Here is a 17,623-nt window from a genome sequence, read left to right as displayed (position 1 = left end):
GTTGATTTCTAGTTTCATACTGTTTTGGTGAAAAAAGCACTTGAAATTATTTCAGTCTTAAATTTATCGAGCCATGTTTTGTGGCCTAGCATGAGATCTGTCCTGGAGTATGTTCAATATGCACTTGAAAATAATGTATTTTGCCGCTTTTGGATAGACTGTTCTCTCTCTATTAATTCTATCTGGTCTAATGTGTCATTTAAGGCCAGTGTTTCCTTGTTGATATGATCTGTCCATTGATGTAAGTAGGGTGTAATGTCCCCTAGTATTATTGTGTTATTGTCACTTTTTCCCTTTATTTCTATTAATATTTGCTTTATATATTTAGGTACTCCTATGTTGGGTGTATAAATGTTTGCAAATGTTATATTGTTGGATTGACCCCTTTATCATTATGTAATGCCCTTCTTTGCCTTTTGATATGATCTTTGTTTTAAAGTTTGTTTTGTCTGATATGAGTAATGTCCTAGCTTTCTTTTCTTTTACATTTGCATGAAATATCTTTTTCCATCCCTTCACCTTCAGTCTATGTGTATCTTTAGATCTGACTTGAGTCTCTTGTAGGCAGCATATAGATAGGTCTTATTTTTTTATCCATTCAGCCACTGTAAGTCTTTTGGTTGGTGCATTTAGTCCATTTACCTTTAAAGTAATTTTTGTGCTTTTTGACATTTTGTTAATTTTTTTCTGGTTGTTTTTGTAGTTCTTCTCTGTTCCTGTCTTGTTCTCTTGGTTTCTTCCCTTGTGGTTTGATGGATTCCTTTAGTGTTACATTTGGATTTGTTTCTCTTTATTTGTTGCCTATCCATTGTAAGTTTTTGTTTGTGGTTCCCATGAATTTCATAAATATTGAACTGTATATATATATTTGTCTATTTTAAGCTGATAGTCACTTAAGTTCAAAGGCATTGTAAAAGCACTACATTTTTACATGTACCCCATTTTATGTATTTTATTTCATAGCTTATATCTCTTTATTTTGTGTATACCTTAACTGTTTTTTGTAATTATAGTTGATTATACTGCACGTGACCCTTTAACAACATGGAAGTTAGGGACACTGACCCTCTGTGCAGTCTAAAATGTGCATATAAGTTTACAGTTGACTCTCTGTACCTGTGGTTCCATATCTGCATATTCAACCAGCAGTGGACCGTGTAGTATTATCGTACATATTTAGTGAAAGAGAACTGTAAGTGGACCAGTGCAGTTAAGATCCATGCTGTTTAAGGGTCAACTGTTCTCTGGTCTTTTAACTTTCATACTAGCTTTTTAAGTGGCTGATCCACTGCCTTTACTATGTATTTGCTTTTATCAGTGAGATTTTTCTTTTGATGTATTTTCTTTTTTTTTTTATGTTTTAAAATTTTTTTTTAATTTATTTTTTGCTGTGTTGAGTCTTCATTGCTGCACGTGGGCTTTCTCTAGTTGCGGTGAGCGGGGGCTACTCTTCGTTGCGGTACACGGGCTGCTCATTTCGGTGGCTTCTCGTTGTGAAGCATGGGCTCTAGGTGTGCGGGCTTCAGTAGTTGTGGCACACGGGCTCAGTGCTTGTGGCTCGCTGGCTCTAGAGCGTGGGCTCAGTAGTTGTGGCGCACGGGCTTAGTTGCTCTGCAGCATGTGGGCTCTTCCTGGACCAGGGCTTGAATCCGTGTCCCCTGCATTGGCAGGCGGATTCTTAACCACTGCACTACCAGGGAAGTCCCTCATATATTTTCTTATTTCTAGTTGTTGCCTTTTCTGCTTAAAGGAGACCTTGACATTTCATGTAAGGCTGGTTTAGTAGTGAACTCTTTTAGTTTATGCTTGTCGGAGAAACTCTTTCTCCTTCAATTCTGAATGATAACCTTGCTGGATAGATGCTAAGTGGTAAGTCTTTTCCTCTCAGCATTTTAAATGTATCCTGCCATTTCAGTTTCTGCTGAAAAATCAGCTGAGAGTCTTATGGGGTTTTCCTTGTATGTGATTAGTTGTTTTTCTCTTGCTGCCTTTAACACATTATTGACCAGAGATGTATTAATACATCTTTTGTTACCTGAATATTATTGACTGGAGACGTATCAATACGTTTTTAGAGAGTGATACAATTAACATCACCATGCAAAGTTGTTAGAGCTTAAAATTGATCAAGGGTTCATTATACAACTTAAAATTGTCGTTACCATTTGCATTTTGCTCCATTAGGTTTTTGTTCCAACCTTGTGTATATTATAAACACAAGTTTGTTACCATAAAATTTTCAAAAATGATGCCTCGCAAGATTTTTTTTTTCATCGCAAGATTTTGAGTGAAGAAGAATTTTTCGGTGAATTTTACGCAGATACTTTCTCTGATTGTCCAAGTGACATACATACTAGTGTCTTAGAAGATGATGGTTCTTCAGAATATAGTTCTGATTCAGACAATGTGAATGTTAGACCAACAAAAAGACAAAAAAACTTAGTGATTGATTGATATGGAAAGTGAAAATGAAACTCATGGTGCTGGAGAATGCTCCCTTGCTTCTGCAGAAGAGTGGATTGCAGACAACATTTCATAAAAATTAGAAGACTTTACAGGTGTGTCAGGTGTAACTATTGAATGTAATAACCTGCAAAGTGTTAGTGAAATAACAGAATTAATTTTTGGTAACAACTTTTTTGAGTTGGTTGCTTCTCAAACAAACTTGTATCACCGACAGAATGAAAAAGCATATAAAAAGTATGATAAGGCTTTAAAATGGACTGATGTAACCAATAGTGACATGAAGAAGTTTCTTGGATTAATAATTTTTTAAGAGGTATGAAGCTTCCTTTATTTTTTTTTGAATTTTATTTTATTTTTTTATACAGCAGGTTCTTATTAGTTATGTATTTTATACATATTAGTGTATATATGTCAATCCCAATCTCCCAATTCATCCCACCACCGCTCCATCCAACCACTTTCCCCCATTGGTGTCCATACGTTTGTTCTCTACATCTGTGTCTCTATTTCTGCCTTGCAAACCGGTTCATCTGTACTATTTTTCTAGATTCCACATATATGCGTTCATATATGATATTTTTCTCCTTCTGACCTATTTCACTCTGTATGACAGTCTCTAGGTCCATCCACGTCTCTACAAATGACCCAATTTCATTCCTTTTTATGGCTGAGTAATATTCCATTGTGTATATGTACCACATCTTCTTTATCCGCTCGTCTGTCAATGGGCGTTTAGGTTGCTTCCGTGGATTAATAATTTTGATGGGACAAATAAGAAAGTCATACTGGAAAGAATATTGGCCGACTGATCCCTTACTTGAAACATCTATCTTGCCAAAGATTATGACGAGAAGAAGGTTCAAAAAAATAATGATGTTTCTTCACTTTAACAATAACTCAGAAACTCCACTTCCTGCAGACAGAGGTTCAAAAGTTAAACCTCTTTTGGATTATTTTCTACAAAAATTTCCATTGATCTGTATACCCAAACAAGAGCTATCGCTTGATGAGGCAGTGATAAAGTGGAGAGGACGACTCAGATTCAAAACCTATAATCCCAGAAAACTTACGAAATAAGTTTGGTCAGGATGGTTAACAAAAATGAAACTGGGTATATATGCAACCTTGAGATTTACATGGGTGAAGGATAGAAACTACAAGAAACAATCTTATAACAGCCTTATCTTGGTTCATGGCACCGTATTTACCAAGACAATTATTACAACGGTGTGTCCACATCTGAAATATTGTTGAAAAATAAAATCAGAGTTTGTGGGACTATAAGAGAGAATCATAGTCTACCAAACCAATTAAGAGAAACCTAAAAATCTACAGAGGGGAGAAATGACATTCTTATGGACGGGAAAAGTGATTTTTCTTATATGGAAAGACAAAAGGCTAGTCTGCATGGTGACAACTATTCATTATGCCTCCATAGCATCTACAGGAAAAGAAGACAGGAGGACTGACCATGAGATGACTAAGCCCACTTGTATATTAGAGTATAGTAAATCTATGAAAGGAGTTGATTGATCCAGTCAATACCTGGCAAACTGCAATATCCTCTGGAAAACTCGAAAATGGTTTAAGGAAGTGGGTTGCTATTTCAGTATTGCAGTTTATTCAATGCGTTTAAAATTTATTGTAGCCTTAATGCACAGAATAAAATGACTTAAAAGCAATTTTTGTTAGCAGTAGCTAGAGAATGGGTAATTGACCATCCTGGTGAATATAGTGGTAGTCCCTCACGTGGTCCTTCTTGTGGTGTTTCTAAAAGAGCCCTCCACAAAGATTCACCTTGTCGACTATCAGGTAAAATAAAAGAACATATTCTAGAGGAAATAATACCCACATGACTAAAAAAAAATGCTGCGGGGCTTCCCTGGTGGCACAGTGGTTAAGAATCTGCCTGCCAGTGCAGGGGATACAGATTCGAGCCCTGGTCTGGGAAGATCCCACATGCCGCAGAGCAGCTAAGTCCATGCGCCACATCTACTGAGCCTGCACTCTAGAGCCCTCAAGCCACAACTACTGAGCCTGCGTGCCATAACTACTGAAGCCCAAGCACCTAGAGCCTGTACTCTGCAACGAGAAGCCACCTCAATGAGAAGCCTGCACACTGCAACAAAGAGTAGCCCCCACTTGCCGCAACTAGAGAAAGCCCGTGTGCAGCAACGAAGACCCAATGCAGCCAAAAATAAATAAAATTAAAAAAAAAAATGCCGCCAGAAAGTGTAGAGTCTGCTCTTCCAGGGGAAAGCACAGTGAAACACGATATATTTGTAATAGATGTTCTGTTCCCCTGCACAGAGGTGCCTGCTGTACTGCCTATCACACTCTAATGAAATATTAGAATGCTTTAGTAAGACATGTACAAAGTTTCAAAAAAATACATTAAGTGCAAAAACCGTTGTTGATAGTTATACTCAAACGTGGATGTTTCAGTATTCACTTAGATAACAATCGCTGGCCACAGGCACCAGTTTCTGCAAAAATCCCCCGCCAGTAATGGGTTAAGATTCTCTCCTTATCTTTAACTCTTGCCATTTTAATTATAATATGTCACGGTGAGGATCTCTTTGGGTTCATCTTATTTGGAATTCTCTGTTCTTCTTGGACCTGGATTATCTACTTCCTTCCTCAGGTTAAGAAACTTTTCAGCCATTATTTATTCAAATACGGTTTCTGTCCCTTTCTCTCTTCTCCTTTGGGAATCCTATAAGTGAAAGTTAGTATGCTTGATGTTGTCCCAGAAGTCCCTTAACTCTCCTCATTTAAAAAAAAAAATTCTTTCTTCTTTTTGCTGGTACAATTGGGTGATTTCCACTATTCTGTCTTACAGGTTGCTCATCTGTTCTTCCATATAATCTAATCTGCTGTTGATTCCCTCTAGCATATTTTTTCTGTTTTTGTATTCTTCACTTTTGATTGGTTCTTTCTTATATTTTCTAAGTCTTTGTTGAAGTTCTCACTGAATTCTTCCATTCTTCAACCAAGTTTGCTTAGCATCCTTATGACTGTTTCTTTGAACTCTTTATCAGATAAATTACTTATCTCTGTTTCATTAGGGGTTTTTTCTGGGGGTTTATTTTGTTGTTTCTTTTGGAACATATTCCTCTGTCTCCCTTTTGTTTGACTTTTTGTTTTTGTTTTCTATGAATTTAAGCAAAACAGCTACCTCTCCTGGTCTTTTAAGGAGTGGCCTTAAAGGGTGAAAGCATTCCTGTGTAGATTGTTTGCACCTGGCAGCTTTGGCAGGCTTGCTGGGGCTGGAGTGCATCTGGGCAGGCATAGTCCCTGGGGAGTGTGGTCTCTTGGTGGAGTGCCTGGAGCTGGAGTGGGCGTGGGGCAGTCCCTGGAAAGCACTACACCTGAGGCCATGGAACTTTTATTTGTAGTGAAGGGAGGTAGACCCATAAAACAATAAATATATAAAACAATGTATGGTGAAAACTGCTTTAAAAGAAAGTTAAGCAAAATTAAGTGGGATAGAGAGGGAAGAGTGTAGGGACTGCTGCTTTATATTGGGTGTTCAGGAAAGTGAAGGAGAATGATAAATACATTGACAGTGGGAACAGCAAATGCAAAGACCGTGATATGAGAAATGTTTAACATGTTTGAGGAACATCAGAGTGGCCAGCTGGAGCACAGTAAGGGGCTAAGTAATAGGAGGTAAGACCAAGCTAGATTGGGCATTGCCTTGTAGGCCATTAGAATTTAAGACTTTATTCTGAAAGAATGGAAAGCCATTGGAAGGTGTTGGGTAGGGAAGTGACATGATCTGATTTATGTGTGGAGTGTATACTAGGAGGACAAAGACTGAAGATTTTTCTGAGCGATGGATAATGTTAGTAGGGAAAAGCAAAACATTTTTAAAAAACAGAACCAGAAAGGCTTTTTAAACTAGCATCCATTTGTTCAGCACTTACTTTTTATGTTTGTTATTTGATAGTGACTGGGGAAGGATGGAAATTATTGTAATTTCTGTTTTCAGGGAGCTCAGTGTATACTGGGGATGATATACCTAAACAATTACAGTGCAGAATGGTACGTGCTGTGACGGAGGTTTGTACAAAGCAGTTAGGAGAACACAGAGGAGGGTTTGCCTAATGTGGCAGTATGATAGAGTCAGTATTGGTAAATGATTTACAGGTGTTTACTTGAATAAAGATTCCAAGAATTGTGAGAATTTAGGCAAATAAGGAACGCATTTAGGTGTCTTAACTTTGTTTTTAGCATACATATACAGTCGTCATCTTTGTGTATCTCCTGTTTCCAGTTTTCTTTCTTGCCTACAGCTAATTCTTCCTCCCTTTTCCCTGTGGCCCAGGCCATGATGGTGGCATGATTGTATTTAAACTGGAACGGGAACGGCCAGCCTATGCTGTTCATGGCAATATGCTTCATTATGTCAAGGACCGATTCTTACGTCAGTTGGATTTCAACAGCTCCAAAGATGTAGCTGTGATGCAGTTGCGGAGGTAAATCAGACTTGTTTCTTCCCTCCAAAGTGTCTCATCTGTTACCATGAAACAATACTCACAAACTGGAGTCTGTTCTTTTAACAACGTTTTGGATCTCATCTCCTGTCACAGATAGAATCCCCAGGAGCATGGTGGTGGCCATGAGGCCAATGGGGGCTTCCCTGTTGACAATGCTAGAGACCCTGTGGAAAGGAAATCATATTGCCAAGTTTGCCAGGTGTCTTGAAAACCAGGGAAAGTTTCCTGGTTGAGAGTAGCCCAACTTGGTGACAGGCCTCTTTGCCTTTATTTAGCATTTTTTTTCTATACCTCTCCCTTTGCTTTTCAGCAAAATGCATGCAACTCTAAACCAGAATATATGTCTCTGGAAACTCTTAACTCTGAAGATATGATAATATCTAGGGTGTCTGGCAAAAGGAACTATCCTCTTGGAAAGCCAGCTGTATCAGCATGCTGAAACATTCATAGTGGCAGGCTTTGGCATAAGGGTTTGATAACCACCCTCCAGCGTTACTACAATAAAAAAATCGGTTTGTGTTATCACTCCAAGGGACAGGAGAAACTAGCCAGAGACAAATCACATCATGTTACTCTGTGGTATCCACTGCAATTATGTGTAGGAATTTGTACCCAAGAAGAATCAATCCCACTCACTACAGTGAGTGCTAGCCATACCTTCTGTTGAATAAGTAGACTTGTACTAGGTGTGCTTTTTTAAAACTCTATGCTCAAAGCTGAAATAGGGGAGTCCCTAAGCCTTAAAGGAAGGAAGAAATAGATACAACATTCATTTATTTTTATTTCTGATTATAAAAATGGTAAGTATATCTGTAAAGATGAGGTAAGTAGGAAGTGTAGGAGTAATACCTTTTTTCCTATTGTCATGTCTTTTTACTAATTTCTCTGTTTTTTGTATATATATCTCTAGTGGTTCCAAGTTTCCAGTGTTCAACATGTCGTACAATCCAGCAGAAAATGCAGTCCTACTGTGTACAGTAAGTAAACCTCCTAGGATCTCCTCATTTCCCATAAGTCTCTTTCTCATGCCCTTAGAGGATCTCTAATGGCTTCTTTGAAACCATTTAATGGTCATTTTGAGAGAGCTGAAACAGTAAACAGAGGCTCAAACCAGGTAGGCTTCAGCTGTCATAAACATGTTAAGGGTTTGTGTACTTACATCTTTCATATGGCTAACAACTTCTAAACTTAATGGAGCGTTGGGATGAATCACTGAAAGTAATTTGAAAGAATGTTTGGGACTATATCCTATTCATAGGAGATGCTTATCTTGATTCCCTCCATTTGGGTGAAAATAGTAGAGCTGATTTTGAGAAGAGTTCCTTTCAGTGGTGTTACCTTTGGGGGTCATCAAGTAGCCCTCCTCATTTCTTGCCATACAATTAAAAAAAAAAAAGAAAGAAATGGCATTCTAATTTTAGTGCCTTCATTGCCAAGTCAGAAGAATGAAAACCTGTCTTTCCCAATATGACGTCTAGTGTCTGATCCCAGTTCTTCTTCAATATCTAACAGCCCCATATTTTCCTCCTGGCACTTTTCTTTAATGTTTTTTCTTTGATGTCTTTTTTTTACCTTCAAACAGACTTTTAAGTTGATGAATAAACTCAGGTGGGGCACTGGAATATTGGGGTCTTAGTCTGTTAATTTGTGGAATAGAGAGCAGTCCTTGCTTTCATTCAAATGATATCTACATCTTTGGAAGATAAAAGAAAAATAAGGTGACATGAATGCTGAATTCTTTGGCAACGAGCCCTATAATTTTTAGCTGTAGAAACGTTCAAATGCCTTCTGAGTGAAAGGTGTGAAAAGTATAGTTTCAGGTTGCTGTCTGTATAATGGCGCTGTTTTCTATGTCAGAGTAAACTGGTATCTTGGGTGCTCTCTTACTAACAATTCCTCCCTTTCCTCTACAGAGAGCCAGTAATTTAGAGAATAGTACCTATGACTTGTACACCATCCCCAAGGATGCCGACTCCCAGAATCCTGATGGTAGGCATTCTCTTTGTATACCCGACTCTGCTCCTAGCTTTCCTCACCCATATCATCACTCCTCTTCAAGTTTTTCACATTCTGTCCCCAGGCCATGGCCACATCACTCATGTCTGTTGGCAGGTGCTGCTGACAGTTGCATCAGAGGCAACTATGGTGTGAAATATTCATGTTCCTCCTCCATTTTATTACTCCAGCTAGATATATATATTTTATAATTTGGTTATTAGAAACTCTCCATTTTCTCTTTCAGCACAGCATGTTATCCTAGTTTATTGTCAGCTGATGTGACTTTCACCCTGGTAGTTTCATTTATTTAAAAACATGGTTCCAGTCTTGCAGTGTCTCATCCTGGGACTAGGGATTTATGCTCTCCCATCCATATCCAGATCCGATTTGCTTCCTTTTGCATGTCAGAAAGATGAGGCTGTTAACAGCCCCTCACCGCACCAGGGATCCCGGATCCAGCTGAGACCCCTGCCTACCTCTTCCATCACCACCATCCCTTTTTAGTCCTTTCTGCTAGAACTTGCTGACAAAACATTCTCAGAATAGATTTGAGTCTCACTTATGCTCCTTTTAGTGTACTCCCTCCAGTTGGTTTGTAGGTCAGAGGTTTGTTCCTCAGGTCCCCACTCTTAGTACCATACTTTCATGATATTTTAGACCGAATCAACAGATTCTGAGAAATATTTTGCTAGCTCTGTCCTATTGTGGGTGCCACTGTGTCATTATTGCTGCTAATATCATCACTCTCCTGTAAGTGTGGTCATGGTGAAAAGAGGGAAAACCTGTATGTCTTTGATATCCATAAATCAAAGTCTCCCCTATAAATTAATCAGTCAAGCCATTTCTGACCAATTTTTTTTGTTTGGTCCTGCTTACCCATCCCCTTCTTTTCCCCATCTGTTTACAATTAATAGAGTCTAAAATATTTTTGTTTTGTCTTATAACCACTTTTATTTTATCTTCTCCATTTTTTTGAGGGAGATAATAATCATTAAAGGAATAAAGGTACAGCACAGAGGAGGAGAAAGAGGAAAGGCTTGAATAGTGTGGTTCTTTGGCCCCTGGAAAATGGGAGTGTTGGTTATGATAATAATTAATTTTGTAAATTGCTTGACACCCCTGGTTGTCAAGGGGTGGCCTGGCAAGGCTGGCCAGCACGTATTGTCCAGTTTCCTGCTGATACTAATAGATAAAAGAGTATTTCCACGCATCCTTCTGTGTATCTCCTTTGAAGTTTCCCAGAGTGTGGAGTACCCATTCGGAATTCTAATCATCCAGTGAAATGTTTGGGAACTGAGAAACATGTTGTAACTTTGTTGAGTGATGGATTGACATTTATGGAGCATCAGCTTGGTGCTAAATACTGCCCAGCATAGAGCTGCCTGGATTTAGTTAGGAGCGCTCTGCCCTATCCTACTCTACTAGGAGGTCTGCATTTGCATGTTAAAAGCAGCAGAGCAGCTGCGTCCTGGAGAGGGGGCTCTGTCTCTACTCCAGCTTGTTGAGATAGGAGGTCCAAGACACTCACAGGCTGCTTGCTTTGTGCCGCAGCTTGGCCAGCGAGGCCCTGCTCGTTAGCTTGATGGAATGTGCTGTCTCCCAAGATGGGGGTGGTCCTTCTGCCAGTATATGGTGTTGGCTGAAATGCAGTCACTTGGCCTAGCGAAAAGAGGCTTGGCAGGGGTGGAGGTTGGAGTTTGGAAGGAACTGGTGGGGAAAAGTCACTGACAATAGCCTCAGGTTATGGCTGAATAAGTTAGGAAGCAGCTGAACTGGCAGAGCCAACATGGCAGCCAGCAAGACTGGCAGCTTCATGGCACCTGACTCTGTCACCTGGCAGTAGCTTACTACATGTTCCTGCCCTTTGGTTTTGCTCTTCTCAGCTCCTGAAGGGAAACGATCCTCAGGCCTGACAGCTGTTTGGGTTGCTCGCAATCGGTTTGCTGTCCTAGATCGGATGCATTCGGTGAGTTAAGACTAAAAAGGGAAATTAATTTGGAGAGTGTGGTGGCAGTGGCCTGTATATTGCAGAATAAAGAGCATTTTTTTTTTCCCCTTACTCTGCCCTGGGCAGCTGTGGTCCTCGTGTATTGGCTGCTTTCTCCTTAACTCTACCCCAAACCCCTGGGGAAAAAAAGGCCTTAAAATTGATTTGATTGGGTGGATGATCACTGTGGCTCTGGGCTTAAGAACCAAGCTAAAGTCACTCTTGATAACACAGGAGCCAAAAAACATCAAATTTGAAATAGGTGAGCTGGGAAGTCCCTGACGGTCCAGTGGTTAGGACTTGACACTTTCACTCCTGGGGCCCGGGTTTGATCCCTGGTCTGGGAACTAAGATCCTGCAAGCCACATGGCAAATCCCCACCCCCTCAACACCAAAAAAATGAAATAGGTGAGCTGGGAAGTCCCTGACGGTCCAGTGGTTAGGACTTGACACTTTCCCTCCTGGGGCCCGGGTTTGATCCCTGGTCTGGGAACTAAGATCCTGCAAGCCACATGGCAAATCCCCACCCCCTCAACACCAAAAAAATGAAATAGGTGAGCTAGATAAGGAGTAGATCCTCTTATCCTACTACCTCTGATGGTACTTAAAATGTAATGGGTCCTAAAAAAGTTAAGCAAAGCTCTCTCAAGAAAATATTTAACAAAAATTTAAGACTCAGAAGTGCTGTATTCTGTCTCTGGTTGGTTGAGGAATTTAGATTTTAGTTGGACTTCTCAGGATATTTCATCTAAAAAAAAAAAAAGCTATTAAGACCCTTGGAGAGGATCTTAGTTGGAGTGGTCTACGTAGAGTGGTGATTGAACTGGACAGACAGAAAAAAAAATACTTTGTTTATTGAAGCTAAGGAATAATTGCTGAGGGACATTGTCAGCTGGCATCATCTTACATGTATTTCTCTTAACCCCACCTTATGTACTCATTTCAGCTTCTGATCAAGAATCTGAAGAATGAGATCACCAAAAAGGTACAGGTGCCCAACTGTGATGAGATTTTTTACGCTGGCACAGGCAACCTCCTGCTTCGAGATGCAGAATCCATCACGCTCTTTGACGTACAGCAGAAGCGGTAACATGTCAGATGCCCCTAAGCAGACAGGCATATAGTGGGGGAGAGTGGAAATCTTTAGTGGGAGCTTTTCTTCCCCCAGGTGAGTTTTACCTGTGGCTTAGCCACTTCTTGTGCTGTAACTCCAAGACTCTTTCTAACCACTTTTTTTCCTCTGTGATCACTCTCCATCCTGTACATACACACTAGCATTACAACAAGGGGCTTATTTGTTTTCAGAGCATTTATCTGAACAAAGAATCCTCTTGGGACTTAGAATAATAGGGACACAGAAATGAATAACATAGTTCCTGTACTTAAAGGAGCTTACAGTCCATTGGTGAAAGCAGACATACACAAGTCCCTAATAATACACGGGAATGAGGGGCAGGGAGTTGAGGAAGAGGGAAGTATACAATGTGAGCCAAATGTTTAAGTCACTGAACTGTAATACAGAAAATGTTTATTTGGTATTATTTTAAGAAATTTCGGTTTACATTAATTTGGAGATGAAAAGGAGGTTAGGTCATAACCTGGAATAAAGGAATCAGGTCCACTCACATTTGCCCTTCTCTCTCTATCCCAGGACTCTGGCATCTGTGAAGATTTCCAAGGTGAAATATGTTATCTGGTCAGCAGACATGTCCCATGTAGCACTACTGGCCAAACATGGTAAGTCTTCATTATGTCCACCCTGATTTAGAGACCAGTCCCTCCCTCCCCATCCCTGCCAGTCTACTTCACTCACCCTGTCCAGCAGAGCACTCATGTCCTTTGCCTCTTACAGCCATTGTGATCTGTAACCGCAAACTGGAGGCTCTATGTAACATTCATGAGAACATTCGTGTCAAGAGTGGGGCCTGGGATGAGAGTGGGGTATTTATCTATACCACAAGCAACCACATCAAATATGCTGTCACCACTGGGTAAGTTGATTATCTGAGATACAGAATGGGAGAAAGTGGCTTCTTAAAATCACTGTCGTGTCTCAGGAGACATACTGAAGTCCTCCTTGAACTGTCTTCATGGAAAAGCTTTGTCTGGCATATATGTGCTAGAAGCATCAAAACATTCTTTTTTCAGCTCTCTTAAAATTGTGAAATATGACACAAATATAGAAAATTACATAGGGTATAAATATATGAAATAGTAAATAGTTACATAATGAACATCTGTGTAACTGCCACCCAAGTCAAGAAATAGAATATTTCTGACACCCCAGAAGCCCTTTGCCATGTGGTCCCTATTGATCACATCCCGCTCTCTTCCTCAAAGATAACATTCTGACTTTTATGATAATTTCTTTCTTGCTTTTCTTTGCAATTTTACCACCCAGTGTGTGTCTTAAAATAATGATTTAATTTTGCCTGGTTTTGAACTTCATGTAAATTAAATCATGCTGAATGTATTATTTCATATTTTGCTTATTTTGCTCAATATATTGTTTGTAAGATTCATCCATGTTGTAGCTCTAGATTATTTGTTTTTGCTGTTGTATAATATTCTATTATATAAATATGCTACAGTTTATCAGTTCTAGAGGGATAGTTGGGTGATTTCTAGGTTTTGTCTATTATAAGTGATGTTCTTTTAAACATTCTTCCATGAATTCTGGTTCATATGCACATACATTTCTCTCTAGAGCAGAATTGCTAGGTCATAGCGCGTGTTTATCTTCACATTTGCTAGGTAATGTGAAAGAGTGGTTTTACCAATTTGCATGCCCACCAGTGTTGTATAAAAGTTTCTTTGCTTGTCACACTGGCCAGCACTTGGCCTTTGTCAGACTCATTTTTGTCTGGTGGATGTGCAATGTATCTTGTAATTTTACTTTGCTATTCTCTGATTCCCCAGGAGATTGGACAACTTTTTATTTAGCCATCCATCAGGATTTCCTCTTCTATGAATTCTGTTCAAGTCTTTTATCCTTTATTTAAATGAGTTATCATTGTTCTTTTGTTATAGGAGTTCTTTATATATTTGAATATCAGTCCTTTATCAGGGCTATGTGTTGCAAATATTAATATCTCCTCCCATTCTATAGTATGTCATTGATTCTCTTTTGATATCCGTTAATGAACAGAAGTTCTTAGTTTAATGTAGTTGAGTTTATGAATCTTATTCTTTATGGATATCAGGTTTTGTGTCCTGTTTAAGAAATCATTGTTGACTCCAAGATCATAAAGGCATTCTTTTATATTTTCTTATGAAAACTTTATAGTTTTACCTTTTATATCTAGGTCTATAATCTACCTGAAGTTGATTTTTTTGTATGGTGTGAGGTGTCGTGAGCTCAGCTTTACTTTTTCCATAAGGACGCTCAGTTTTATATCAACATCATGTATTGAAAAAACCAGCCTTTCCCCATAGTTCTGCAGAGCCATCTTTGTGATGTATGAATCACGTTTAAAAAAATGCAAGGATCTGTTTTTTGTTTTTGTTTTTTTATTTTTGGCTGCATTGGGTCTTTGTTGCTGCACGTGGGCTTTCTCTAGTTGCAGCGAGCGGGGGCTGCTCTTCGTTGCAGTGCGCGGGCTTCTCATTGCAGTGGCTTCTCTTGTTGTGGAGCACAGGCTCTAGCACGCGGGCTTCAGTTGTTGTGGCACATGGGCTCTGGAGTGCAGGCTCAGTAGTTGTGGCACATGGGCTTAGTTGCTCTGCAGCATGTGGGATCTTCCTGGACCAGGGATTGAACCCATGTCCCCTGCATTGGCAGGCAGATTCTTAACTACTGTGCCACCAGTGAAGTCCCAAGGATCTGTTTTTTGTGGTCTGTCTCTGATTGAATTCTACACTGTCTTAAGTATTATAGTCTTGTAAGTCTTTACAACTGGTAAAACAGTTCCACAAATCTTACCCACTTTGTTTTACTTTTTTTTAAGTTATTAGGTTATTTTCAAATTAGTTATACCTTGAAAAGGCATATTTTCAAGTAATTTTTTGTCTTGAAAAAGTATAAATTTTAGATTAGCTTGTGAAATTCCATGCCAAAAAAAAAAAAAAAGACAAACGAGAGTTCCTAGGCCCTGGTCGGGGAACTAAGATTTTTTTTTTTTTTTTTTAAGAAAGTTGATTTTTCTCTCTCTTTTGTTTTTAATTAGTTAATTTATTTTTGGCTGCGTTGGGTCTTTGTTGCTGCATGCAGGCTTTCTCTAATTGCAGTGAGGGGGGCACTACTCTTCGTTGCAGTACATGGGCTTCTCATTGCAGTGGCTTCTCTTGTTGAGGAACACAGGCTCTAGGCGCACGGGCTTCACTAGTTGTGGCACACAGGCTCAGTAGTTGTGGCGCACGGGCTTAGTTGCTCCATGGCACGTGGGATCTTCCCAGACCAGGGCTCGAACCTGTGTCCCCTTCATTGGCAGGGGGATTCTTAACCACTGCGCCACGAGCGAAGCCCCGGGAGCTAAGATCTTGCAAGCCTCACGGCATGGCAAAAAAACCCCAAAAAAACAGAAAGCAAAAAACCCTATTGTGATTTCAGTTGGGATTATGAATCTGTATGTGATTTGGGGATTTTGGGTGTAATTGTTATCTTTACAATATTAAGTTTCCTAACTTGTGAACATGATATAGTAGCTCTTCCTTTATTTAGGGCTTCTGAAACATCTTTAAATAAAGCTTTATAATTTTATCCATAGAGATTTTGCATTTTCTTTGGTTAGATTTATTCTTAGGCACTTGATAGTTTTTAATGCTATTTATAAATGTATAGTATCCATTTAAAAATTCAATTTTATAATTTTTCCTGATATTTAGAAATACAACTGAGTTGTTTTGGGGGTTTTTTGTTTTTTGTTTTGTTTTGTTTTGTTTTGTTTTTTGCGGTACACGGGCTGGGATCCTCCCGAACCGGGGCATGAACCCGTGTCTCCTGCATTGGCAGGCGGACTCTCAACCACTGCGCCACCAGGGAAGCCCCATAACTAAGTTTTAAATTAATTTTATTTCAGAGACCTTGCTAGACTCTTATTAATTCTATTAATTTATTTATATTTTCTTTTTAAATACTCATAGCATCTGTAGGTAATGACACTTTTGTTTCTTCTTTCCAGCACTTATTCTTTTTTTTTTTTTAGTGCTTATTCTTTTATGTATTTTTCTTGTCTTCCTGCACTGACCAAGATCTCCAGCACAGTGCTGAATAAACACGGTGATAGCAAACTTTCTTGTCTTCTTCCTAGTTTACAGTGTCACTTTTCAGTGTATTGGCATTATGTAAGCTTGCTGTAGATTTTTTTATAGATACTTTTTATCTACTGAGGAATTTCTTCGCTATATCTCAAATGAATATTGAATTTTTTTAAACCCCTTTTCTGCATATATTGAGGTAGTCATGCAGTTTTTCTCCTTTTGTTGATTAATGTAGTGAATTAAATTGATTTTTTTTTAAATGTTAGACCAACATTGTATTCCTTATACAAATCTAACTTGGTCATGATGTTTTACCCTCTTCAAATATTGCTTGTTTCAGTCTGCTAATATTTTGTATCTTTGTATATATATGTGTGTGAGATTGCCCTGTGATTTCCCTTTTCCTTTCTGTCCTTGTCAGGCTTTGGTATTGAGGTAGTGCTAATTTCATAAAATAAGCAAAATAATATACTTTATTCATCTGTTCTCTCATTGAGTTTGTATAAGATTGGAATTAATTCTTCCTTGAATGGTAGGTAGAATTTGCCAGTGTAGTCATTCAGGCCTGGTACTTATAGGAGGATTTAAAAATATGATTCAATTAATTTTATGTAATAATTACAGGACTGTAGGAGTTTTCTGTTTCTTTTTAGTCAATTTTGGTAAATTTTACTCTTCTGGGAATTTGATCATTTAAAAACATTTATGCATATCCTCATTCTGCAAGATCTATAGTGATATCCCTTTTTGCATCCCTATTATTGCCATTTCATCCTTTTTTCTTTTTTTTTAAATAAACTTATTTATTTTGTTTATTTACTTTTGGCTGTGTTGGGTCTTCGTTGCTGCACGCAGGCTTTCTCTAGTTGCGGCAAGCGGGGGCTACTCTTTGTTACAGTGCATGGGCTTCTCATTGCAGTAGGTTCTTTTGTTGCAGAACACGGGCTTTACGCACACGGGCTTCAGTAGTTGCAGTGTGTGGGCTCAGTAGTTGTGGTTCGCGGGCTCTAGAGCACAGGCTCAGTAGTCGTGGTACACGGGCTTAGTTGCTCCGCAGCATGTGGGATCTTCCTGGACCAGGGCTCAAACCCATGTCCCCTGCATTGGCAGGCGGATTCTTAACCACTCTACCACCAGGGAAGTTCCCATCCTTTTTTTCTTAATTAGCTTCATGAGAGGTTTATCAGTTTTACCCATTGTTTTCTATTTCTTAATTTCTACTATTGACTTTATTTTTTCCTTCTAAGGACACTCTTTGTTTTAACTTTAAAAAGAACCATAAGGGCTTCCCTGGTGGTGCAGTGGTTGAGAGTCTGCCTGCCAATGCAGGGGACACGGGTTTGTGCACTGGTCCGGGAAGATCCCATGTGCCGCAGAGCGCCTGGGCCCGTGAGCCATGGCCACTGGGCCTGCGCATCTGGAGCCTGTGCTCTGCAGCGGGAGGGAACACAGCGGTGAGAGGCCCGCGTAC

At 39.3% G+C, this 17,623-nt stretch overlaps 1 protein-coding gene across 1 annotated transcript in view; it reads left to right on the top strand.

The window, feature by feature from the left end:
- The window catches only part of COPA (coat protein complex I subunit alpha), a 49,796-nt gene that overhangs the window by 22,667 nt on the left and 9,506 nt on the right, over positions 1-17,623 (top strand). The window contains exons 11-17 of the mRNA XM_024750322.1: positions 6,797-6,947; positions 7,879-7,945; positions 8,882-8,957; positions 10,850-10,932; positions 11,900-12,039; positions 12,605-12,690; positions 12,806-12,944. Coding sequence (XP_024606090.1) covers positions 6,797-6,947; positions 7,879-7,945; positions 8,882-8,957; positions 10,850-10,932; positions 11,900-12,039; positions 12,605-12,690; positions 12,806-12,944 — 742 coding nt within the window. The remainder of the gene's footprint in view (positions 1-6,796; positions 6,948-7,878; positions 7,946-8,881; positions 8,958-10,849; positions 10,933-11,899; positions 12,040-12,604; positions 12,691-12,805; positions 12,945-17,623) is intronic.

This window comes from Neophocaena asiaeorientalis, unplaced genomic scaffold (assembly GCF_003031525.2).
Source record: "Neophocaena asiaeorientalis asiaeorientalis breed wild unplaced genomic scaffold, Neophocaena_asiaeorientalis_V1.1 scaffold315, whole genome shotgun sequence".
Lineage (NCBI taxonomy): Eukaryota > Metazoa > Chordata > Mammalia > Artiodactyla > Phocoenidae > Neophocaena > Neophocaena asiaeorientalis.
Note: the sequence above shows the minus strand (reverse complement) of the source record. Positions and strands in the feature narration are given on the sequence as shown.